We start from the raw sequence: 27115 nt of genomic DNA, 5'->3' as shown, positions 1-27115 counted from the left end.
GTGTCTTTCTTAAAACTTCGAGCTAATCTGCACGACATAGAACTCAGACGGCGACCTTCTAAAACAACGAGCTTGCCGTGTTGAGTACCTTGGATATTATCCATAGTTGCATGTAAAATTTCAGTTCACCCTGTCTGTGCTTGCATGTGGTTGACATTTATTTCAAGGCTATTGAAACGTGAAGCAATGTTATTAATCACCGATTCAGTCGAATCAAGGCGCGTTTTGAATTCTTCAAATTCAGAACGAATTTACGCTTGCCCCTGCAAATGGCTCTCGAACATCTCTAACATCAGGTCCAGGATGCTCTTCAACGTCCCCACAGAGCAACGCTTTACAAACAAAAAGACACTCGCATGCAATATTCAAACATGTGGTTTCTTTTTTTGCCTATCACAAGCAAGCGCTGTGAAACGCCACAAAGTAAGCAGGTAGTGACGTTTTCAAAGTCTACGATGCGCTTGCTGAACCGCTGGTGTTATCTACAAATAGTATGCTGAACTCGAGGGTGTGCCTCCATTTCGCGGCTGGCATTGCGCTGCAACAAATAATAAAAAAAGCAAGAACGATGCTTGACAAACCTTGCCTGATTATAGGAAAAATTTCAGGTCCCGCTGGTTTTACAGGTGAGTCTATATATCCCTCCACCATAGAGAGAAAACGTCAACAAGAGGGGACACTCGGCTAAAACTGGCAACAGGATACACGTCACGCTTAGTGTTCACCTCATCCGTTAGATGACACGAGCATCTGAAAAAAAAAGAATGTCAAATGAACCTACAGACAATGTTTTATATTTTCCTAATTCTCTCGCGCGAAAACTAAAATGTTCTGCGTATAAAAGAAGTTACACTTGGCCGCCTACTTACCTTGCGTTACCTAGCGACACGACAATACATGCCAGATGCACTAGATGGACGCTTCATCGGCCAGACACGCCACCGAAGCGAGTGAGGCCAGCTACACGTATGAGCGCTCTCGCCTCTATGGCGACCTGTCTGTATTCTTTTAATGTAGCCTGGTTTCTTGGGCTTACGGCTTATTCTGCGTTCCTTCTACACGTGGTACCCCTGCGCCACTGGACTAGGACAAGGTGAGAAATTTTGTTTGAAAGTCGTCTGCGCTGCATTTCAAGCACTTTAGACGTTTACGGCACGGCACAGTTAGCGAAAAACTGGTCGGCCGTTATGGCCAATTAATTTGTCGTGTAGGGAATCTTTCTGGGACATGTTTGTGGCGCTTTCTCTTACCCCACACATTATCTTAACTAATTTCTTTACTTTTTGGGATACACTTAGGAGCTCGGCGGCCGCATCCGGCATTTTGACGCACCTACCGAAAAGCAGCTGGGCTGTGGTGTGGTGACGGCAGTTAGTTTCACGTGTACTGGGACAAGTTTACTGGGACAAGTTTGGGACGATTTCTATGCCCCCTCTCCCCCCCCCCCCCCCAACAACATATACCTGCTTTCTGTGTTGACACTTGTCGTAAACGCTGCGAGCGATTGCCAAGAGTGATAACACGGACGGCTATTGGTTGCGCCGGCAGAACGCGCAAGAGATAACGCAGACGAGCGTAGAAACGGGAACTTGTAACTCGAAAATTCCGTCTTCTGAAAGACGGAAAACAGGCTTTTTACCCACGCATTTGTCATGAGTACGAGTACAAAATTGCGGCTTTAATGTGCAAAAACCACTTTCTGATTATGAGGCACGCCATAGTAGAGGACTCCGGAAAATCGGACCACATAGGGTTCTTTAACGCACACCTAAATCTCAGTACAAGGGTGTTTTCGCATTTCGCCCCCATCGAAATGCGGCCGCCGTGGCCGGGATTCGATCCCGAGCTCTCGTGCTCGGGATCGAATACCAGCCCTGGTACCCGCCCTGGTAAAAACCAGGGCTGGTAAAAGCGCGAGTAGAAGGCACTATGCGAGCCTCTGGCTGGGAGCCTTTGTTGTGGCCACCTCTGTATAAGTGGCGTACCATCAAGTTGGCGGTAATAGGCATGCGAACATGTATTTGGAGGTGCGCGATTTCTCCTCGACGCCCTCCCTCTCACCACAGCATATCCCTCTTCTCGCTGATTGTCGATCTCTTCACATCCTCTTAGTTGCCTTATACCGCACTGTACCCACTTGACTTCACACTCCTTCGGACCAATGGTCCACTGATGCATGGTTTGAATGGACGCAATGAAGCTGACACTTTAAAATCTGGGCCGGTAATGTGACAGCAACCTTACTGGGCTTCTACTGTCTACATATGATGGCTTCACGAGCGACATTGGTGACATTAGTGACAAACGGTGCCTTAAACATTTTAGTCGACCATTTTCGCATACCAAAGTAAGGTCCCGAATGTTTTCGGAACTCATGAAATCTCGAAGACGAATGCGGACACTTTCCAGAAAAATTTCTCCTTAGTGCACTTTTCTGCCTACCATTCCATGGTTTGGCCTTGGTCGGTGGACGCTTTGTCTGTCCGTCGGTCGGAAAGCTATTCCTCCACAGACAACCAGTTGTGATACGTCCTGCACAATATATACAGGAACCCCGTTTAGGAAGTTTGTATGACCTATATAAGAAGTGCCTCGCTAACCTCCCCCGTGTCATTCAGCGCTTTGAGACACTTAGCGCGCTAGTTGCGTCATGTGACCGCAATTTACTTACAAAGATGAGATCGTGCGCTATCGTAGGTGTTAATGAATGTAAAAGCTTCGCTACACAAAGGTCTCAAAAGCCGCGTCGTCGTGTTTTCCAAGCAGTATATGTGGAACTTCAATTATACATCCTCCGTGAGGCAGAACTGGCTTAGGTTGTGAGACTGTGTTTAGGGAAGTTTCTTTAGGAGTGCTCCGAACTGTTCGAATGTTTAGTTGTTTTCAGTGCAAACCAGTGTGATGTTTTTTAATGCTTTGTTAAACTTCTTGCTCAGTCTACCAGGCCTTCCAATGCGATGTTTGCCAACAGACGCCAGCACTAGTCCTTCCCTTCGCAGAGAGTGGCGTCACTATCTATTAACTCACCAGCACCGTGAGGCGCTCGCGATGCCAGCGATCTTACAACATTGCTCCTCGCTTAGCCTTTGTTTCGTGATGGTTCGGCGGTCGAGTAGCCAAGCAACGTGGTAATGTTGCATTGCGAACTGCCACAACAAGAACACCCGGACCTGGAGCCGCCTGTCAAGTTCTACATTTTTCCTGGTAAATGGTATGGAAACGAACACAAGTAGGCATGGATAGACGCTGTTGGCTGAATAGAGTATGTCAGAGTGCGAAACGTTCCCATTTTATTTAAAAGGACCCTGAACCACTCTTTATCGCAGGGGAGAAAGGCATTTGAAGTGAAAATAGGCCATTTGAGAATTACTTTGCAGCGATAATACTTCAACTCATTAAGGAGAAGTGGAGTTGTTGGCTATCAAGCACGGCCTCCGCTGCGCTCCCGTTCCTTCTTCAATGCCTTGCACTGCGAAGGCTACGGCGCAGTGCAAGCCTTGGACGCCGTCCCCGGACGGTGCGCTGGGTGGTTCTGACTGTGGCAGGGGGGCCGGCTCCAAAACCTAGGAACCGTGTACGGCGTTCCTGGCAGGAGGGATCTGGCAAACCAAAGAACCGCGAGGACACGCTTAAGGCTGAAACACCTGAAGGCAGGTTCGTTGTAGGCTGCGCCATTAAAATTAGGAGAACACAGAGAATAACCATTAATTTATGCCGGCTGTTCTATTCTCCCCTCGTCTTCTCGTTGTGCTCGCTTGCGAGCGCCCTATGCCTAGTGCACTTCATCTTCACAATATATGTATATATATATATATATATATATATATATATATGTATATAGTCAATGCAGCGTAGAATCACAGGATTCAGCGCAGAAATTGTTTGAGGAATACAAGCACGTAGGAAAAATAACTGAATTTTAGTGACGTTTCGGCCGGGGTCTGGCCTCAACGCCTGACCAAAGCCGAAACGTCACTAAAGTCCTCTTATTTTTCCAACGTGCGTCAATTCTTTAAACTATATATGTGTATATACATAGGTGCCCATTAATTAAAGAATCCGATATGGCGAAAACGAACTTGGACCCATCCAGTACATTCTCTCCCGTAGTTATGGGGCCGCTCTTGGATATTAAACCCCACGAATCAATAAATCGCTCAGTTTAGATAATGTCGGATAAGGTTGGATTAGTTGAATGAGTCGGCAAGTGAAAATGTATGAGATTGCATATTTTCTAGGTTGACACTTACCAAGGCACGTATTTTATTACTACTATTATTAAATTTTGCCGTTTTACGTGCCACGATCTGATCATGAAACACGCTGTAGTGGTGAACGCCGGAATAATGTGGACCACCTGGGGTTCTTTAACGTGCACCTCAACCTAAGCACACGGGTGTTTTCGGATTTCGCCCCCATCGAAATGCAGCCGCCGGGGCCGGGATTCGATACCGCGACCTCGTGCCTAGCAACCCAACACCCTGGCCACTAAGCAACCAGGGCTTCTGCACGTATTTGAATATATTTGAAAATATTGTCACGTGGTGGTGGCGTTGAAGAACACAGTAGCAATACTGTAAAGGACAAAACTAACTTTTATTGGGTGAACCTGCGCCCATAAAAACAGGCTACACTTATAGCACAACGATAGCGGCGAACACGGTCGGCGATCGTCGAAAATCTGATCAGCGGGTCCAGCGCGTCGGCTATTATACTGTAGTCATCGAATGTTCCAGTCTAATCGTTGGGACCTGCGTGCCTTCCACAAAGTTCTACACCATTCGCGTCACGCGATGAAATCAGATAACACAAGGTTATCTTCACAAGGTTAGACAGCGGATAGAAGCATCGATAACTTTCCAGAAACTTCGGATACATGCAGGCGCGTCCCGGGCTGTGCGATAAGATTTGTTAGGTGGCGAAACGTGGTCGCCCGATAAATATACGTACACGTGTCAATATTTGCAATTCAGTATTTTCTCCGTATTATGCCTCGAGCCAACTGGCTGATTGCAGTGATGTCGTAAGGAACGCATACTACCACTGGAAGCTCGTCAAAGCCGGCGCCCCAAGAAAACAGCTCATCAGACCCTACCAGAATTGCCAGATTCTCTGGGCTCCCCAGAACCCCATCTTGTGCACGCATCACCACCCCTTGATAACCAAGATGGCTCCGCCTCAACATATATGCAGTAAGCGCGGGGGCTCCCCAGGCGAAATCACGGTGTGGCAGTGGAATTGCCGGGGCTACAAGAACAAGTATGGATCACTGATACAATACATCGCTACATCAACAAGACCACCTGAAATCATCGCACTGAAAGAAACGAACACACACGTCCGCCTACCCGGATACGTCACTTATGGCACCGATACAGGGAGCAGCCTTCGCACCCTGGTCAGTAAAAAGCTAGTGGCCGTTCAACATCATCTCCAGCGATCCGAACCGCTTTGCATTCTGGTCGAAATTATCCCACAGGCAACAAAGAAAAAGGGACCCATGTTTGTTCTAAACGTCTACTGTCGGCCGAAAAGCGCGCCATCGGTCCTCAAGCTGGTTTTGGAGGAAGCCACGCACGCAGCAGGCAACCATCCGCTTCTAATTGTGGGCGACTTTAATGCCGCCCACCCCTTCTGGGGTAATACCTTGTTGTGGTCTCCTCCCGTGCTCTTAGGACAAAGGAACGACAGTACAGTAGTGAAAACAATCACAAGGACATTTATTGCACCTTCCATAGATAAATGCCTGCTAGCCGAGTTGCTATCCACAAAACATGCCGATGGGCGCGCGACAAATCTAGAAGTCCGACTCACCGCGACCGCATAGCGAGCGAATATGTTCGTCCCATGCTGGATCCCAACGCCTGGTCATTCGCGTGTACGGTCACGCGAACGGTGGCGCGTTCAAAGGCGGCCACGCGAGACGGTCTCGCAGAAGCTTGGGTCGGCGCACGCGCGGCACGGCAAATCCGTCCCGCTTGCTGTCCCAAATCCCAGAGGAAGCGCCTTCCGCCCCGCACCCAAGTAACCCCGCCGGTAGCAGCGCAACACTCGCGCCATCTCTCGCGCTGCGCTTCAACCACTCCGACCGCCGCGGGCGCCAGGCCACGCGAGCCGTGCGGGAAAACCAACATATCAGGGGACGCGTGAGGGTCGCGCATCCCCACAACGTACACCAACCCCAGGGGAAACGTGCTTCACAAAGTTATTGAGGACATGGATCTCACGCTCGTCAACGATCCAAGGAATAGCACGAGGCTCGGCACAAGTGTTCAAAGAGACACGAACCCCGACTTAACCCTCACCAGATGTATCCCCCAAGCTTGCTGGACCAATCTGGAGGAGTACCTAGGCAGCGATAACGCGCTGCTAGCCACCACTCTCCATGGGCTCGAATGCAAAGCCAGGATAGGCACGGCTCGCCTCACGGATTGTACCAGGCTGCGGCAGGTAAGAGAAGAAAGAGCTGCGAACGAACAGAGCCAACAGCTTCCTTCAATTAAGGACTGGAGCACTCAGCTTCACCAGGATGTGAAGGCGCACACCAAAATGCTTGAAACATCCACCACCACTCCAAGCATGGACGCTCGCTTGCTCCACATGTGGGAAGCCCGGCGTAGCCTGCTGAAACGTTGGAAAATGCAAAGATTAAATCGCAAGCTCAAGAGGCGAATAGCACTACTCACACAAGAGGCTGCGGAATACGCTACCACGCTATGTCGAGAGAATTGGCTATCCCTCTGCTACAGCTTGAGAGGAAGACTGAGTACTTCCAAGACGTGGAAGTTATTCAGGTATTTAATCAACCCGGCCAGCAGCAAAACGGAATCCCACCACAATATGGCCTGAGTAATTCACCAATTTCCTGGAAACGAGGCGGACCTCCTTTTGACTCTAAAAGCCCAGTACTTCCCCACACAGACATCGGAGCCTCTGCCACCCTACACCGGCATCCCTAACGAGCTCCTAGATGAGGACATTCATCTACATGAGGTAACAGCGGCGATAATGGGCTTGGACGCCACACAGCCCCGGGAATGGTCCAAATTACCAATAGGGCACTTGTAAATCTTGACAGCCCCTCGCTAGTAGAGCTTACCGCTCACTTTAACGAAGTATGGAGGAAAGGAAACCTTCCCGAGGACTGGAAAATAGCCGAGGTTCGTCTGATACCGAAGCCAGGCAAGCCACCAGCCATTGAGAACCTACGACCGATCTCCCTCACTTCGTGTGTAGGAAAGCTCCTAGAGCACATCGTTCTCAACCGGCTACAACCATTCCTGTAGGATTCGGGGAAACTTCCAACAACGATGATAGGATTCCGTCCACACCTCTCAACTCAAGACATCCTACTTCAGCTGAAAGAGGAGGTGATTGTACCAGCGACACGCAACTCCCCCACGGCTATCCTCGCCTTAGATCTTAAAGGGGCGTTCGATAACGTCAAGCATACAGCAATCTTACAGAGGCTAAACGCGTTGGGCTGTGGGGCCAGGACGTACTCCTACATCAGATATTTCCTCTCAGATAGAAAAGCCATCCTAAAGGTCGGGGACAAAGCCACAAACCCCTTCCTACTGGGCGGGCGCGGCACACCACAGGGCGCAGTGTTATCCCTTCTCCTTTTCAATATCGCCCTAATAGGCCTACCACCGCTCCTCGATAACTTCCCAGGGATCCGGCATGGCCTATATGCCGACGACATTACCATCTGGTCGTCCACAGGGTCCATCGGGGAAATGGAGAACCGCTTGCAGGAGGCTGCAGACGTGGTGAGCGACTATGCTAAGTCATGCGGGCTCAGCTGCGCCCCCCAAAAGTCGGAGCTACTCCTGGTCTCACCGCGAAAGAAGCACACATCCGACTCGCCCACTATCAAAATACAACTGGAGGGACACACCATCGTTCCGTCTCAGAGCGTAAAGATATTGGGGATGGTTTTCCAGTCGGATCGCACCAATACAATATTAATTCAAAAGCTTAAGAATACAACAGCCCAAGTTACGCACATGATACGGCGAATAACAACCAAGACAAGAGGCATGGGGGAGGCGGACACGCTTCGGCTTGTCCAAGCCTTCGTCGTGTCTCGAATAACTTACGCTATTCGATACGCACTACTCAACGAGACGGAACTGAAGAAAATCAACAGAATGATCAGAAAGGGATATATGCAGGCGATGGGCCTGCCAACCAGTACGTCCACAGAACGCCTACTACGACTAGGTGTGCACAACACAGCCGAGGAGCGGATCGATGCACATTTATCCAGTCAGCGAGCAAGGCTGGCGGTTACGGAAGCAGGGAGGTCCATTCTCTTACGCCTGGGGCTCTCTGCCCCTCTGAGCCATCCGCCGCCTCAGACTGTGAGCTTACCCCATGCCATCCGGAGAAACATCACCGTACGTCCTCTATCTCGCAATATGCACCCAGTGCACCACGCAGAGCGAAGGGAGGCCCGCGCCCTGGCCATACACATGCGATACGCGACTTTACCCTCTACAGCCTACACGGACGCGGCTTCTTACTCCAGACGCGCAGCCACAACAGCCACCGTAGTCGTCAACACAGAACATCGGAGCAGCATTTCGCTCACACGAAACAATCCCCTTCTAGTCGAGGACGCGGCCATAGCCCTCGCGCTCTCCCAAACAGAGGTTGAAGTCATAGTGATCGACTCCCAACAGGCGTGCCGCAACTTTGCTAGCGGCAGAATTCATGCCACTGCGCTCCGGATTATCAATCAAAAGCCGCCAACGAGATCAGTCATGATCATCTGGGCGCCAGCTCATCAAGGCATTCCTGGCAACGAGGTCGCCAACCACGTGGCTCGAGATCTGATCCACCTAGCAGACGCCGAGGAATCTGAACCCGAGCGCATGCACCCTCTAGTCTCGTACCAAGACATCACACAACACTACAAGCTAACCCGCAGAACATATGCACCCCCACACAAGTCACAACCTAGACAGCAGGAGCGATTCCTCCGAGTTCTACAGGTTAATACATTTCCCCACCCAACCAGAAATCACCTCATAGACCCTACACAATTCTCTCCGCAATGCCGCTTCTGCGGAGAGCCCGGGTCCCTCAGGCACATAGTAGGGGGTTGCAGAGCGGCACCCTTAAATCCTCCGAACCCTTACCCCACTGACGAGCTTTGGGGGAGAGCCTGGGCCAGCTCCGACCTCGAGGATCAGCAACGGCTAATTGCGAGGGCCCAGGACGCGGCCCGAGCTCAAGGCATTCTGGAATGAGGACGCCTCTCCAAAGCTGCATTCACCCAATAAAAATGTTTATTCTCTCTCTCTGTGGGGATCCTCCGGTAAAAAAGGAGTACTGAGATGAAAATTTCGCATCTCTCTTCCTTTGCTTTCTTAGCCAGCTGTCAACTCCATGCTCACTCTACAGAGCCAATTTTTTTCGAAATAGCTAGAAATATTCGATTACAGCAGCTTTAACACCGCGCGCTCGAAACCTTCACCAAACACAGAGCGGCTTCGAATATGACAAAGGAGGCTCATCACGTGGCGAAAAACAGGTGGCGACCACGTGCTGTCAAGAGCAACTTAATTAAGCGTATGCCGGCGAACACGCATTGGTAGTTGAAGGCCATGCAATGGCCGCGTCACCTGAAGCTGCGAAATGGGCCCTTGTAATTGTTCGTTTCTCTTGGAAATGCCGTGAAACACACTCATCCCTCTTGTCCCGTCGGTTCGCGAATGGGCTCGCCATTTGCCGGCATTGCCACAGAGTGTGCGAACGCGTCAGTGGTGTCTTGTGCCACAAGACGGCCACAAAAGGTTTCCACGACGTGATGAGTCTCCTCTTTCAAGCCCGAAGCCTCGCTACAGTTGGCAAGCGTTTTAAACGGTTGGCAATGAAATGTAACGTGGATAATTATTTGTAGCGCTCTCGGAGAATGGAAGCTAAGTAGCGTAATTAGAGGGTTGACGGCCATACCATCAAGCAATAAGGATAATAAATGTTTTCATCTATATGCATCAAGTTGACAGAGTCATTTAGAGTTGCATAAATTTATTTTTCATTTCATTTATTTAATTTATTGATACTGTCAGCCCAACTTTGGGCTGTTACAGGAGTGGTAGGTGACAATAGAAGCAACACTATATTTACACGATAAAGAAAAAAATAAGAGTACATTTTGGGGAATGCACTGGCAGAAATATCATGGCAAATACAGCTTGTAATACAATGCCAAGGTGATTACAGTATTAACATTTGGCCGTGTTATGGTATGTGTGCACATGTGCTTTTGACATTTTCAAGAAAGTCGCGTATAGATGACGTCCTTATGATTGAGTCTGATAATAGATTCCATTCCTTAATTGCTCACGGAAAGAAGCTCTATTTAAAACAATCATTGCGAGTAGTAGAAGGAGAGATATACATGCCATGGCGATTAGGAAAATAGCTACTAGGAGAGAACTGAAAATAGTCATCTTTATAAATTTTAACATGGCCATGAATAATAAGAAAAAAGACATTTCAAACGGGCATACTCAGTTCTATACTCTTGAGAGGGAAGTTCAGCAAGTTCACATAACTGAGTAGGAGAGTGAGAACGACGATATTTGTTAAAAATAAATAGTGCAGCAAGCCGCTGAATTTTATCCAGCTTAGACTGATTAGAAGAAGTGTATGTTTCCCACACAATTTTTGCGTAGTCCATAACCGCTCGAATCGGGCATTTTACTTCAGGGGTAGCATTATGCACGTTTCTTCTAAGCGACCTCAAGGCTTTCTGGGCCTTCGTAGATACGTAATCAACGTGTTCATTCCAACGCAAATCCGAGGTAAGCTTTAAATCCAAGTATTTAAATGTTGATACTTTTTTTAACAAGACACCTTCAATGGAATAAGCGTAATCAATAATACTTCGTTTTCTAGTGATAGACATGTAAACCGTTTTTTCAGAGTTCAAAACCATTTGCCCGGTGTCACACCAATTTTTTACCTTTTGCAAATTTGAATTTAAATCGGTCTGATCGGCAGGCGATTCAATAGGGTTATACAGTACGCAGTCATCTGCGAAGAGTCTGATGGGAACTGTAATGTCTTGCGGCATGTCATTGATAAATAATAAAAATAACAGGGGGCCCAATGCACTTCCCTGGGGTACTCCACAGAATCACGAACAAGTTACATCACATAAGGCTTGCTGACCGACTTTCGGCAAGTGGTTTTATATTCTTTAAGCGCGGACTCGTCGATCTTGGTACGTTCGCTGTACGTCTTGCAGTGCGATCACGTGACGTCGCTGTCATTTGCGGTACGGGTACCTACGCAATCAGAGTGGCCGTGCTTTGTTTGTTGGCACGAGAGCTGTTGAATATGAAGGTAAACATGGTACGTAATATGCCCTGACTCACGAAAGAAAGCCCTTTTTGCAGGAGATTGTTCTGTGCGTTCACAAAATAACGTAGTAAAAGATGCCTACAAAGGAGCGAAATCACCCGGATTGTTGCTTCTTCAAAATGGCGTATCGCTGCATCGAACACTCCACCGATTTTGCAGCCCGCGCGATCGACGATCGGTGATAACTCAGACGCAAGCCCACTACGATGAACAAGCCAAGTGCCTAGTGAAAAGTGTCGTATAGCTGGAGCAGTATTTACTTAAGTTATACAGAAAACTTCAAAGGGTCCCCTGTGTGTTTTTTAATATTTCTTTTCATATGACGTGGTTAGTATATAAATGAGGCGTACGTACAACACGTTAACCAATTCCACACTCTCAGTTACTACCGTGTAAGCGGGGGCTCGAAGCTTCTCAAGTGGATAGATCCAATTTCTTTCAGACCCTTCCCGCAATATTTGTGGATGGAAGAAAATAGATTTGATTTGATAAATCTTGCAACAGTTTTCAAACCAGCAGCTGCTTTGTTTTGAGAGGTACAGGATGTGAATTATAACAAGATAACTTTGTCCAATTAATAAAGTTGTGCAATTTATTATACGGCCAGTTACTTTCACCGTAAACTTCACTCTGGATGCGACTGAATCAACTTTTTTTCTTTATGCAGTCGTTTAGGTTTGAGAAGTAATCCTGGGCTGCTTCCTAATGAAACTATGGCCTGCGGACTAAGAAGAGGAAGACGAGGTGACCGACCTGCCCAGACGGACGGGGTGTCAACAAAAGCAGCGACAGGACGACCATGGAGGAGCAGAAGCAGTCGACGAGCACGCGGGTATGCACAAATTTAGTCTGTTCGTTCACTCCGGCTGTCCTCGCGCTAAAGCATTTTGGGTTTTTGATCCAGTGCCTGCTGTGTAGAGACTACCAACTGAAGCGCAGGGAAAACAATGGCTACGCGTTTAATTGAGACGTAAGAATAACAAGGAAAGTGCAAATCAATGTGGACAGAAAGAGAACTCGTGACAGGTGAAAGCCTAGCTCACGTATACAGAAATCCCCTGTGCAATGCTCTAAGCTACCGTGACGGACGTCATACAAACAATTCTGTTGGGCAGTTAGTTGTGTATTGCCCATGATGAGCTCTGCAAGTATTAGTGCCACTGCGGTTATATCTAACAAAAAGTCGAATACCTCGGTTCTTTCTTTTCCTTCTTGTTCCTTTATGAGAGCCAAAAAGGTTAAGCCTGGCCACTTTTTACAGAAATACTGGGTTACGGTAAACGAGCACGGCAGATGATGATGATGATGATGATTACTCAGCGGCAATATTGTGTTTTTGTGCAATACTGGCGATCTCGTCGAAGCAATTAAAAGCTAAAGGGACTGCATGTCATGGGTAGCAATGTTGCCGACGCTTTACTCGAGCCGATGAGTAACGTATGGTCAGTTACTCTAATAATAACTCTGTCTGCTTTCTATGGAAACTCTGAGCCACAAGATGGCGTCACAAGGTAACGCCACCAACCCGGCTGCTCTAGAGTCACTCTAGGCTGCTCACGTTAATGCCCCCGGTAACGCAGTATTCCATGAACAGTTATTACGTGGACGTAAAAGCTAATCTTTTTTTTTTTAGTGTCACTGGACAAAACTGTTACTTCTCTTTTTTGCTTCCATAGACAGTTACGACATAGCTTGTATATTATTTCGGAGCTTGTTTTCAAGCAAAGTTGCAGGTTTTCACTAAAGAGACAGTTAAGCAGATGGAAACAGTGATGGTTCCTGTCAGTGCGATAAATTATGTTAATGAAGTGTTTCAATCACCCAGAATCACTGGTTCACGCAATTTAAGATTCACTGAACAGACATCAGGCTCATGTCAGAAGGATATCAACGCTGCGAGTTTTTCTTTCGGAAAAAGTCTTGCAGTGAACTGGACTGATTGAGGGTGTCTCCTCTTTTATTTTTTTATTTTTCACGCGTAAAGCCGGGTTAACTGTACAGGTGATGTTTTTCTAAGAATGAAGTACCACAGTTCTCAAGAGGAAGCTTTTGCTTGGGAGTTCCTATATATATGCTCGGGAACGGATAAATAATTTTTATCAGCAATTCTTCCTCACTGACTTTGACGTGGCTTATTGCATTTTAAAAGAAGGTGAAGTCAAGTAGCACTAGTCAGTACATACTATAATTATGATAACAATTTCTAATTCTTAAAAATTGCAAAATAAAGGTATGCGGATCCCACGCACTGTGGGAATCAATATAAAAGAAGCCTTCTGTGCTGTTCGCGTTTATTGACAATAATTAGCGGTGATGTTTCTTCAACTTTCAACTTCAATTCTGCGATCTTCATCTGATAAAACTGGGAAACCTAGCCATAACCAAGTTCAAGGGGAAGGCACAGTTACTTCGTTGTATCGATTACTTCGTTAGATCCATTAGTGCACGTAATGCAATATCAATCTCTGTGGTTACGTCAAGGAGGATTTCACTCACTTTGTAATATCCATTATTTCGGTATATGCAGTTTCCCATTACAAGGTTGGAAAAGGCTTAGGCGTACAAAATTGTTTTATTTCGCAGCACTAATAAATACACGACTTGTTTGTCAGTAGGACTGTTGCAGATTCCTCGTGAACAATGCAACGGTTCCACAGAAGCAGTAAAGTCACGGATCACATTTCTACACTTGAGAAGCTCCCACAGGTGCAGTTTCCAGAACTTCAATACCTGCTATTAGTGCGGAGTAGCAGATGTGTAAAGTGTGGGTTTTTAGTTTTCTTGAAACTTACCAATTTCCGGCGAAATTTTTGAAAAAATTTACGTTCTAAATCGTAATTCTGCTTCCTAGGATTGCTATAGTGTACTTCTGCTTCCTAGAGTTACTACCATCAGACAACAGCGGTTGTCTGATACGAGCATTCATGCGTTTCAAATGCATTTGAATAGGGCAATAAACGCCGGTCCCGAGTTAAACCTTCCCCTTAAGAACTAAAGCCAGTACTGTGCGCGTTGTCCTAACGTTGAGGCAGCAGATCGACGCACGTCCACCGACTAGAAGACGGGCGCACACGCTCGAGGCCGAAATGTCGAGAAAGTTTGCCTGAGTAATAAATTTCAATTTGGTTTTCTCCGTAAACAGGAACCGCATAAATCTTTGAGCAAGGAGGCAGCCGAGAGAGACAGTTAAGGCACACGTAGAATAAAGCGAAAACAATGTACACACACAGGCCGAGTAGGATACAAATGAAACGACCAAGAATTGATGACGTATGGGAGTAAAATAGACCGACAGACGGACGGACAAGAAATAAACAGAACAGTGTACAGATCCCACGCGCTGTGGAAATCGATGTTATGCGAACAATTGTGCAGGTAGCTGGATGATTTCGCAACGTTTGGGTTTCAGCAAGTTAATCGGATAGACCAACGTGTTTGTGTAAGGCGATCAATTGTGGCCCTGACGCGAGCGTGGATATGGCGGTAGCAGTGAGACAGCGATGACAGTAGTAATATGACAGCAGTGGTGATGGGATATGAATCCTAAAGGGCATAACTTTCAATGGCTCATTCGCCCGTCCTCGTGATCGTCGGCCAGACCTTCTGCGCAGATGCAAAGACACCGACGCAAAGGGCACGTGCTCTGGCGCGACACACATACTTATGGGGCCCGTTCTTCGCATAACGCAAACTACGCAACTGTTGAGACTGGCGAGCCCTCTCGCGATAACTTTGGGGCGTCCCAAGGTTTCAATTGTGCAGTCTGTGATGACGGCTGAGTCACAAGTCGTTGCCGCCTGGGCAGGTGGTTGCGGAGAGCGTTCATCGCCGAAGTCCGCTGTGTATCCCTTGTCGGGATGCACCGTTACATCTTGCCAGCTCACCACAGCTTCACTTACGCAAACTCATAGAGTCAGCAAGATTTGCGTGATACCAAAGTAAATAGTGTCGAGGAGTATATGGCCTCTGTGGAGTAACCGAGAGGAGGAGGCAGGGGACTTAACGCAGCCGCTGTGACGCCATTTTCGCAACGTTGTCGGGATTCCGTTGTTGTCGTGCCGCTACCCTCGTGCCGTTGTCGTCTCGCTGTCATGATTCCGGCGCGATTCCTTCTTGTCATACTGCGGTCATCGTCGCAGCATCATTCTTTTGATGCCATTGTCGTCACGCTAACATGCCATCTAACAATGCATGTCGTCGATAATTTCTGCCACCATCATCAAATACCGCTGTCGCCATCAGCAGTATACCTCGGAATTTTTCTAGTGTGTGTGATTTCTATGGTCCGCTTCGTTTGAAAATCACCTTAGGTGGTTTCTGCACAATTTTGTTCTTGTGAACTAAATGAACCATTGCTCTCAATTTATTTCTGGTAGAAAAGGCCTGGTCGTTCAACGTCATTGTGGGAAAATGCACGATGATTGAATGAGTTACATATGTAAGAAAATAGACGGAGACAGTTGGCTTGCCACGGACATGTTACACAAGTATTTCGGTGACTTCTATCGCTGCAACCCCCGGGAAGCGACGTATTAACATGAGGCACAAGCGGGTTGGGGGAATACTACAATAACGAACGTAGAACCAGCACTGCGCGTGAGTATTGTACAAGAATGAGCAACAAGGGAGCAGAATTCTAGTAAACTAGTGGCAGACGCTCGTGCAGGAAATAGTGTGCGCGGTGGCCACTTAGCGTTGCTTCAGCCAGCGCCTATGCGATGATTCATCAGTGCTGACTTAGCGCCGTAGCGAAGGGTTTGAACAAAAGTTCATGAGCCATTGCACTCTGTGGAGGTGGACGACCAACGAAGACTGTCTAGCGCACGACACAGAGGTGATCCAGAATATTGAACAAATGTACGAATATATTTATTGTCATATTCTGTGGTTTCATAATATATGCTTTCGAAAGCGGTTTCATATCTCAAGGTCAGCACATTGCTGCATGGGACGCACATCTTTGCTTGTCACGTCTGGGGGCAGTGTGGCGCATATATTAACGGGCGTCTCGGTTGGTTTCGGCGACGCATCCCTATCCGAAGTAAACGGTCGTTTCCTGGCGTCCCCCAAGTTTAAAACTGTGAGTTCGTGCATTTTTAGTTCATCACTGCACTCGCACCACACGTGCAAATCCTACGCACCTTTCTTGTCTTGACAACGGGCACAATAACTAGTGAACTGGCCAACGCATCAGGGAGGAAGGGAGGAAGGAGGGGGACACAAATGGCTTCCAACTTTCCATTCGGTTGACCTCTTCTACTTGTCGTCCCGGACTGGTCAGTGGTATTCGAAGATGCGACTGAGCGTTGGCGTATTGGGCGGCTCCGGTAGCTTTTGCCCGTCCAGGGTGACAGATCGAAGAGACCGAGTGCGGCGCCTTTGAGATGCCGTTGTCGCTGAGCTGGCCTTGACTGGGCGTCGAATACATTCCCTTCATTATGCTCAGTGGACAAAAACTTTACGTTCAGCGGCGTCTAGTTACTCTTCCCGTCAAAAGAGCCAGAAGAATCAGCGCCGTTCGTTTCTCGGGAAAGCTAGCGTCCGCCACTCTTGTACACTCGACTCCGCTTCGGGCTGACCGGCGGCTCGCGTCAGTGCTGTCGCTTCAGTGTTTTGTCTTCAAAAAATGGCAGGGCGCGCGTTTCTGGTGTTACAGCAGCGGCATATACGAGCGTGACCGCACTTCTCCAACGGCGGCTGCACGATGCAGGGATCGTCGTGGTCTTGCAGCCCAAAATGACACCTCGCGCACGTCTAGTGGTTGAGCAAGCCGCCCTAAAATGGCGTTGTGCACCACACATGAATCCCGCTCTTCATTCCTTTGTATTCTAGCATTAGCCGAAAGCCAGACACCATGATGAAACAATGATCATGATGATGATGCTTCACCAAGTCGGGCTTCACAATCCAGCGGCACTTACCAAGCGGTGCAAGTAGACCAGCTTCAGAGAGTCGGTGCTGGCAGAAGGTGCAAGGCAGCACTTCGTCAAGTAGACTAGAGTGTAGCCGTGCGTTCCAGTGGTATATACTCTTCAGTAGCAGAAGATAGACATCTGTCGTAATCCTGGCGGCCCGAGGCGCAGTGCAGAGAGCTACCAATAACCTGTTGCCGCCCTGCTGCAGCAATCCTCTGCCACCTCAGTGATGGCGTCAACCGTCATGCAAACTGACACGTTGAAGAGAAAGCACCGTGCTTTCTTTGGGTCTCCACAACCGCTTCGTCTGAGCATCCACGACGAAAAGCGTGATGCCTCAGCAGCTGAGGAGTAGGACGAAAGGGCTAACTCTCTCGAAACGCGCCAAAACGGCGAGCAAAGAATAGTGTAACCGTACTAGTGTAATTTGGTAGTTAAACACAAAGGGCGAAACACTGAAAGAAAGAAGGTCTCGCGTTTTGCAGGAGCTCATCGGACGGTGCTCCAACCATACAGCCGTCGTGGTGGCTTGTCGGCTATCGCGTTGAGCTTCTAAGCACGAGGTCGCAGGTTTGTTTTTCCTACCCCGGTGGCCGCGTTCGATGGAGGGTGAAATGTAAAAATACACTCGTCTACCGTGCATTGGATGCATGTCAAGGAACCCCAGGTGGTGAAAATTAACCCGGAGTCCCCTACTACGGCGCCCCTCATAATCATATCGTGGTTTTGGCGCGTGAAATCCCGGATTTTTTTTTTTCTAATCATACACGTGGGGGCGACATGTCGCGGCGCAGCACGTGAGGCAGCTGCTGCTGCACAGCAAGAGCGGCGCCCCGGCAGCCACCAGGCGTGTCGCAATCTTGGCGCGACGACGAGTACCGTGCTTCTGTGGTGCACGAGATGAGACGGAAGGAAAAACCACTTAAACTTCGTAAAGTAGTGACACGCTTTGAAGAATGCTGCCTCCTCCTCGCGTGCTCTGGCCGACGCCGCGTCGCTATTGGCCTAATATCATCACGTGGGCCCTCGCGCCGTGCGTCAGCGCCGTTTTTGCTCGAGAAGTGTCTACGGAGTGGCGAGGAGCGCATGCTGGCGCCGTTGCTACGCTCGAGCCGTGTAAGCGGCGCCACGGTCGAGGAGGGAGCTTGAAAGAGAGGAGGAATGAGGAGGAGTGAAGGCGGAGGAGGAGAGTGTCGCTACCTTAAGAAGTTTAAGGGGCTTTAGGGCGCTTAAGCTTCGCCCTTAAAAGCGGAACGTGACAGCATTAAAAGATCCCTCACTGCCTCTGACGCTCCCCGATAACTGCAGCTTATGTAATCGTTATGTTTTCGTGGAAGCGCTGACAGCGAACGCTATGCATGAAGGCTAGCCTTCTGGTTCTTTTTTATTGTTTTTCTTCTACGGCGGGTGCCACCGCTGCCATGGATGAATGGATGGATCGATGTTATCAGCATCCCCTTTGGAACGGGGCGGTAAGTTGTGCCACCAAGCTCTTGCGATTATACTGCCTAATGCCCTACCTAGGTTAAACAATGAAAAAAAAAAACACTAGGAACTACCACACCAAAATTTTCTGATCCCCTATTGCGAGCTGTGCTTTTGTACGTCTCCGTCTTTTCCCTACTTTTCTTCCACAAATCGCCTCTTACTAATGCCTATTGCGGACATGTTTGCTTTACCACTGCTCCCGCTGAACCCGAGGGCTTCAAGGAGGCCAGCGGTGCATAAATCGACTGCTGGGTAGACGTCTTCGCATTCTAATAAAACATGCTCCATAGTTTCCCTAGCTTTACCGCAGCAAGCACATGCTTCTTCCTACTTATATGTCGCTTTATAGGTGTGTGTTCTAAGGCATCCTGATCTCGCTTCGAAAAGTAATGAGCTTCCCTTTGAGTTATGATCAATGGTTTCTTTCCTAATTTGGCCTTTTCCTCTTAAGTAGTCATGGCAGGTTTCTTTTCCATTGCCGTCACCCATGAGATTATTTCAGCCTCTCTGACTTTCCCGCTTGACCTTCTTTGTTGCTGTGTTGCCCACCCTACAGACCGCATACTTACTGGTAAGCTTCGTAGTTCTTTTCCTCCACTGTGAATCAATGTTTTAACGCGACAGCGTTAAGGAGCTCGTGTCGCAGAAAAACCGGTGTCGTCGGCGTCCGCGGTGTTGGCCGTGAGCGAAAAATCCCGGCAGGCAATTCATAAATAAAAACAACTTGCAACATGGGCTGCGTGGTAATCGAACCAGGGTCTCCGGAGTGTGAGGCGGAGACGCTACCACTCAGCCACGAGTTCGATGCTTCAAAGCGGTACAAAAGCGCTTTTAGTGAATGCGGTGTTGTTTTAGAAACGTGCCGTAGAAAGGTATACTAGGGTGTATATGGGTAATTATGAGCATGTAACTTACAGAAGTTGCAGTTACACGAGTAGCGAAGTACGTTTGCGCTACATTTCTGCGTTTTCCGCACACGCAGAGCCATCTTGCGGCAAACACAGATGACCCCCTCCTCTCAATGTACGGCGCTGCCCCGACAGGTGGCGCGCCACGCGCTCATTGGCGCTGTGCGGGGACCGCTGCGAGGTGCGTCGCGGCCCCGACTCCCTCTCCCCTGACGACGCTTCGCCGTCCTCTCTCACGGGTTGCAGAATCAAGCGTCCTTCCTTTCTTTAGATCACTATCTATATATCTCTCTGCCCGTGCCGATCACGACGTTTGGCTGGCGTAGATCGTTGCCCCCTCCGAGACACCGAGTTCTTTGGTTCATTCCGCTTGCTCAGGCGCACGTTTCGTTGCCGCGCCGAACGCTGCGTTGTTCGACGCTCACCGCGTGATTGGTGGGTGCAAAGTCCGATGCGGGGCGCCTCGTAAGTGATCGCTGCGCCGTAGCGCATTGTCTTACACCCCTTGGCGGGTCGACGGGAACGCTGTCGCGTTTCACTCTTCAAGGCGAAGCTTAAGCGCCCTCCAATTTTTTTCCTGTACAGATACCTGAACACTCTCCCAGCCCATTTACTTTACGTGGATGCTTGGAGGCGAGCGCCATCTGGATAGTGCTGCAAGGAACCGAGCGGAGTGCGCCCTTCCTGCTAAAACAGACCTAAAACAGAAGCTGAAAAAGGGGTTTGTGTTTGGGTTTTCGCGTAACAGAATTATGTTTCCTCGAATATTGAAATTACAATTCGATGCCATCATGTCAGTAGGTTGCGTGCAAGTTGATCTTTACGAATTTTCTGAGGCACTTTGAGAAAGTCAATTATATAGTTCAGTAACGCCTCTGCGCCACGCGGAGGGCCTGCGTGGATCAGGATGCGGGGTTCGGGATAATTTTTCTTGTACGGGCATCGCTGCCGGCACTGTGACTGACGCCGGATTTTCAGCGAAAAGGTAGACCTTTACACTATCGCATTAAAACCGTCGGCGTTTGTAGTTTGACGTAGTGTCCGTTAAGTTCAGCCCAAACCACGGTACGCGCCGTTGGGCAGTGGCAGCTACTGCGTATTTCGCGACCGGGCGCAAGGGGAATGACGATCGCGGTTAAATCTCGCGTGCGATTGGGAGGAAAGCATGAAGGCATGATGGGAGGGAATGGTGGTGGGGGCGGCTTCGACTCCACCAAGAAGTGCGTATCTTGCGCCGCGTGCGCCGTATCTTTATAGGAATCTGCGGAGGCTCATACTTTTGTGCGCGCTCTATTCTAGTCGCTCTTGCGTTGAAGCGCTAGACAGCACGAAGGTCACTTCGCTCGTTGCTGCGACCGCGCTTGCTTACACCAGTGTTTATATATAATTGACAGTAAGTGCCTGTGCGGATAGAGTGTGATGTGTTCATGTTTGCTTCTACGCGCTTATACCATGCTTGTTAATTCAGTTAGTAAGCGATTGTTTCAAAGGTCATACGATCGACAAAAGTACTATCCGTACTTCGTATAGCTGTCTACTAATTGGCTATCGCAATCGATGCTTTTCCTTTCGGGCGAAACTGCGACCTTTTTTCATAGGTTCGCAGGCGCAAATACTTAAAATGCAGACTTAAATGTGCTTTTCTGAACTTCTTTTTTTTGTCATCGCGAGGTGGCGTCAGGTCGCAGAAGCGTCTTCCAGACGGCTCTAAATGCGTTCCATTACTTGGCATCGAAGCTGTTTCGGCTGTCTCCTTAGCTATCTATGCAGACGGTCTCCAATGCTGGGATTTCTCGACATGCATGGCGGCTGCACGGCTGCCATTATCCGCCATGTTGACTCCCTGATTGGCTGTCGAGAGCTCACGTGTTTTAAATTTGTGCCGAGAAACAGAAGTTTTGCAAAATGCAATTGTGCGTTTTCATCAAAATGACGTGACGTGATTGCAAAATTAATCGAGTAATACTTTTTTTGCACGTCCTTGGCAACTATACTGCACTTTAGCGATTTAATAAGGATGTGGATGGTAGCGTTCAGGAGTCCGTGCAATGCACCTGCAATTTCACGAATATAGGGTTGGCGGTTAAAGATAGCCGCCATGTTAGCTTGCTGATTGGCTGAAGGAATATCCCGTGAAGAGCGTCAGAGGAGGGGCCCTTTCGTAAGCGTCAATTTGACGTTGCCTCACGTTGCGCTGGGGCACCATTGTGGAGATTTCCCGCCATGATTTGGGGTGCGACGAACCGCGCGAATTATGTTAATGAGCGGCCATATGCAATGGCGGACGAGAAGCGTGCGTATAACCGCATTTTCCCCCGCCGTTCGCGGCCTTGAAAATATTTTTGTTCGTAACGCCTGGTCATAGTATTTGGGACGCTCTCGGATGGTGTTGGCATTTGTGCCCTGCAATTTCGCAGACGGCGAAGTACGGACCTCGCGTGTCGTCCGAAAATGAGCGGGACAGGCTAAAAGTTGGGTGGTAGACGACTGCGGAGGTCTTCCTTCCGGTGTATTTTCGTGAATCGGGCGCACTAGCAGTTCGGTGGGCGTGCGCGAGCCCTCGCGGTCGCAAAGCTGACGCGACGAGCAGCTCCGGAAGCGAAAAGCGCACGCGTTTATTCGAAAGCGAACGTTGCGTGGCGTCGCGTTAATTTAAGTTTCACTCTGCCGCGCCTCCGTAAGTGAGCTGATTACGCGGTCTCCAACACTGGAGGTGGGGAGCGCGCATCAAGCAATGAGCCTTCTCACTGTTCGGTTGGTATGATGACGCTCTCGGCAGATCGCGTGCTACTCGTCGCGCGGGTCTCGCGCGCAGCGTCATACGCATGACATGCCGGCGACGAAGCGAGCGAAGAGTGAAATATGATGTACTTTGATAAGTGTGTCAACCGCGTAGAATTTTTCTTTAACATAATGCAGACGGCGATGAATGACAGTCAAGGTGCCAGGAAGATCATTTGTACTCTTTCAGGTGAGTCCTCGTAATTCCAGAGTAATTGAACCTTTACTTCTTTGTGCAGCCACTCTTGTCACGTTTTTTTTTTCGCATGAAAAGCTGAATCCCCGGCTGAAAGTTTGTGCACAACTACTGGCTGGAGGCATCAGGGGAAAAGAAATAATTATTCTTTCCCCTTAGGTGACGAAACGTTGCAGGTTCGACCCTTTGAAGGTGGTTGTGCTTTCGAAAATCCGAGGACACCTAAGCACCTCTTATGAGTTATGAATGCGAAGGCACTAACGTCTAATTGAACGCCGCTGAATGGTTCTTCGAGTTTTGCGGTACGGGTAATGTACCATAGTGGTATGTGCTGCCCGAGGCAGCAAGCAGCAGCGAGCAGCCTGCGGTGCCAACGCCGCATGCCACCGATGTCCTGCGCGACGAGAGACCGAGGAAGCAGCAGCGGCCACCAAGGCCGGCAGGCGTGCGCAGCAGCTCAGTGGGAGGGAGAGAGGGGGAGATACGGACCGCGCGCGGCCTTCTGAGAGTGAGGGTGAAGTGGTATAGCGGCAATGTCCTCTCCCCTCACGCAACATCTGGCGCGCTCTTGCAGTGACAGGTGTTCCCTTTCGCTAGCTCTGCTGCGTCGAGGCCCGCTCGTGACGTTGCGTCGCAGTCAATGGGAATTTAGGTGCCGTTTCGCTGCTACAGACGACAGCCGCCAGGTTTGTTGCTCAACGGGCCACTTGATTGGTGCTTTCGCATACATAATGCAGTCGTACGTTTCGGAACACGCTGCATACTGCAGAAAAAATGCAGTCACTGTGGGTAAGCAGAGTTAGTTTTACCGGCAGCTTAAAGCAAGTGATATTTGCTGGACAGAACTGGGATAAACAAGTAGTCTGCAAGGACGTATACGCCTCAACAGGAGGAGATAATTACTGCCGGTACATTATACCGCGCAGGACGAGGACACCCGGTGTGGCTGGTTCGGCTTTTCCCCGTCGGTGGCGCAGCGGTTCGCCAGGTCCGAGTGGGTGCTGGCGTGCTTCTGCGCGGCCGGCTTCGTGCAGGGCATGGTGATCAGCGGCTTCGTCAACGTGTCGCTGCCCACGCTCGAGCGGCGCTTCCACCTGCGCAGCGTCGAGTCGGGCCTCATCGTGTCCATGTACAACGTGGGCTCGCTGCTCTTCATGGCGCCCGTCACGTTCTTCGGGAGCGAGAGGCACAAACCGCGCATCATGGCCGTGGGCGTCGCGATGATGGGCGTCGGCTCGTTCATCTACAGCTTGCCCCACTTCATCGCGCCGCAGTACAAGTACGATAGGTCGCCGTGTAACCCCTGTGCAAATGTCCCGGCTGTCATGCAGGAAGACTTAAAAAGAAAGAGACTGATCGTTTTACGCCTTTGAGTAAGAAAAAGTCTCTCTTGAGCGTCACGTGACAAATTCCAGTTATAGTATAGTGATAGCAATCTGGTCATGAAACTTCTGCGTAACGCTATGGGAAAGCTTCGCATAGCGTCCGCCGTCGACGTACTGCCGCGCTGGCGCAGGCAGAAGGTAAACTGCAGCAGACGCCGAACAGACGTCACAAGCGTTCTGTGCGTACGCTCGCTATTGCGCAATGGTCGACTGCCTGTGTCGGCGTGTAAATATTGTCGACACAGCGTGCAAATTGCCGCCCTGTTTCTACACAGTGGTCAGAAACTTAAAAGCGAACACTTTTGAAACGACTACAACGCTTTAATTCATTACAAGTTCAACTGCGTTCCCAACAGCGGCTTAACTTATAATTCAAATTGCGCACTAGGACTGCTCCATCGTTAGTATAACCGACTACAGAGGAAGTTCACGTCGCACTTTTATGTAAATGCGCGTAAAGACAACCTGCGTTTCAAACTAACAATGCTAAACAACTGAATAACTAATAAATAAATTGGTCATAACTAAATTATTACGAAATTACTAAAGTTATTTTTACTTATGTCTATATTAATAGAAAATTATTACTGGATTATTACAAATTATAACTAGTATGATCAATAAAATAATTAGCAACTAATTACTAAACTAACAAATCTAGCCACCTGACTAACCTAACAAACTGGTAATTACTATACTATATATAAAACTAATAACTAACCTAACTTACTAAATAATCTAACCACTACAGTAAATAAACTCAAGAATAAGTAACGGAACAAACTACAATAACAAAACCAACTCAACGAATAAACTAATTACAGAATAACAAATACACCAACTAAACTGACTAAGTAAATAAGTGAACTACATAAACTAATTAAATAACCAATCTAACAATGTTAACCAACCGATTAACTAAGTTATCTGAAATAGCAAAATTATTCACTTATAACCGGCCTAACTATAATAACCAAGCAAATATATTTAACTTACCAGCTAATCAACTAATAATTGGCACAGTGAACTAGCTAACCAAGCATAACTGACATATCCAACTAATTAACAAGACGAAGTGCGAATAGAGACAGCCGAGCGAAACAGCTTGTGCAAGGAAGGCTACTAGGGGGGAGGTGCCACGTATAATTTAAACACAAAGGCATCGCACGTTAAGTTATTTTGCCAAAAGTGCCCCTTGCATTCTCACTCTACAAGTATTCCGAAATGAATGTGCGAGAGGCGCCTTTCCTCGTGAAAGATTTGCATGATCGCGCAGCCCGTCCAGATTGCTCACTGCATGGATGGATGGATGGATGTTATGAGCGTCCCCTTTGGAACGGGGTGGTGGGTTGCGCCACCAAGCTGTTTCTATTATAATGCCTAATGTCCTACCTAGGTTAAACAAATAAAAAAGAAAAAAAACAATATGAACTACTACGCCCAAATTTTCTGATCCCCTAGTGGGAACTGTGCTTTTGTACGTCTCCGTCTTTTGTCGTTGCCCTACTTTTCTTCCACCAATCCTGCAATCCCCTCTTAATAATGCCTATTGCGGACATGTTTACCACTGCTCCCGCTGAACCCAAGAGCTTCAAAGAGGCCAGTGGTGCCTAAATCGACCGCTGGGTAGACGTCTTCACATTCTAATAAAACATGCTCCATAGTTTTCCTAGCTTTACCGCAGCAAGCACATGCTTCTTCTTCCTTCTTATATCTCGCTTTAAAGGTGCGTGTTCTAAGGCATCTCGATATCGCTTCGAAAAGTAATGAGCCTTCTACTTACGCCATCACCTTCTACTTACGCCAGCGCCTCTGGTGCCACCTTTTGTCCCTACATAAAATTCTCGGGGAAGTTTCATGAACAGATGTGGTAGTTTTACCCCTAGACGAGACTCTGAAAATGAAAGCAAGATTTAGCGTTGCGCATAAGGCGTCTCAGAACGTCGACGTGATGGCGAATGCTGCAAGCGGCGTCGTGTACGTCGCACCTCGGTTGCGCACGAAATGAGACCCCCCCTCCCCCCCGAACGACTAAAAACCATTGTTGTTTGTCAGTGCCCATAGAACGGATTAGATAAACTCGGCTGGACATTTACGGTTCGTTTCGCTCAGAGTGGTCTATGCACCACATTACAGTGTGGAAAATCTGTCGTGCGGAGGCCCGGAAGGTGGAGGAAGGATCGTGAAAGGGTTCAGTTGGGTAGGTGCAACACCCTCTAGAGAACGTAAGACTTTCTGGCTGTACCCTCTCCGCTTGAGCTACGTCACGCAAAAGAGGCCCACATAGAAGTTCCGTGCAGCGTGCTACGAAGATACGTACGGCGCACCTGTGTTGAAAATGAGACGCGGAAGACCGAGTGGGCGACGACGGCGATAACAATTGGATTAGTTCCGGGAACCCTGCCGCTCCTTGGATAGCTGCGGGCTTAGAAAAGTCCTGGCATGGTGCTACGTGCTTCCGAGTGCACTTTCTTTCTGGACGTGAACCGTGCATGCAGTCTCTGCGCTTATGCTGCGATTGTGGTTGTGTCTCCGGCAAGCGTTCATTGCTGCGGAATCTGGATTACGTTCATGCCAGGATATGCCTAATAAGTGCTGCGTGCCCACTTGCTGGAGAAATTACAAATCGGGGCCGCAAAATTATGCGTTCATGTTTCTGCAAGATCACTGGCAATATTGGGTGCCAGTGCTAAGGCAAAGAGGAAGAAAGCTGGAATTATGCGGATTAAGGCAGCTGTTTCTTTGTATATAGTCGCACGAATGTTTTGTATCTCCATTGCTGAACTCATTTGAGGTGTTGTAAGTACATGGACTGCGGCACTGTATAAAATAACGCCTCGAAAGCCAAATTATTCGTTTAGGGCCTAATCTAGACTGGAATAAATACATGTGTCCCAAATGTGAAGAAGGGCACACCAGTGAAGTTGTTAAAGGATATGTGTTATGGTGCAGTGCTAACATTTTGTTGAAGGACTTTCATGGTTGCATGAACGGCAAACTCTTTGACGCCGACGATAAATCAATGCAATGAAGTCACTGTGAAGAAGAGGGCAGCACTGTTAC

At 48.6% G+C, this 27115-nt stretch overlaps 1 protein-coding gene across 4 annotated transcripts in view; it reads left to right on the top strand.

Annotated features, from left to right (window-relative positions):
* Positions 1 to 387: 387 nt before the first annotated feature.
* The window catches only part of LOC126518156 (solute carrier organic anion transporter family member 4A1-like), a 68515-nt gene continuing 41787 nt past the window's right edge, over positions 388 to 27115 (top strand). For 3 of the 4 annotated variants that reach the window (XM_072285689.1, XM_072285688.1, XM_055064845.2), the window contains exons 1-2: positions 388 to 1093; positions 12047 to 12211. In XM_072285689.1, coding sequence (XP_072141790.1) covers positions 738 to 1093; positions 12047 to 12211 — 521 coding nt within the window. In that variant the 5' untranslated portion in view covers positions 388 to 737. Of the gene's footprint in view, positions 1094 to 12046; positions 12212 to 23593; positions 23947 to 27115 lie in introns of those variants that run through there. The other variant, XM_050168005.3, reaches the window with a different exon arrangement.

The sequence above is a fragment of the Dermacentor andersoni genome, chromosome 11 (genome assembly GCF_023375885.2).
Source record: "Dermacentor andersoni chromosome 11, qqDerAnde1_hic_scaffold, whole genome shotgun sequence".
In the NCBI taxonomy this organism is placed as follows: domain Eukaryota; kingdom Metazoa; phylum Arthropoda; class Arachnida; order Ixodida; family Ixodidae; genus Dermacentor; species Dermacentor andersoni.
Note: the sequence above shows the minus strand (reverse complement) of the source record. Positions and strands in the feature narration are given on the sequence as shown.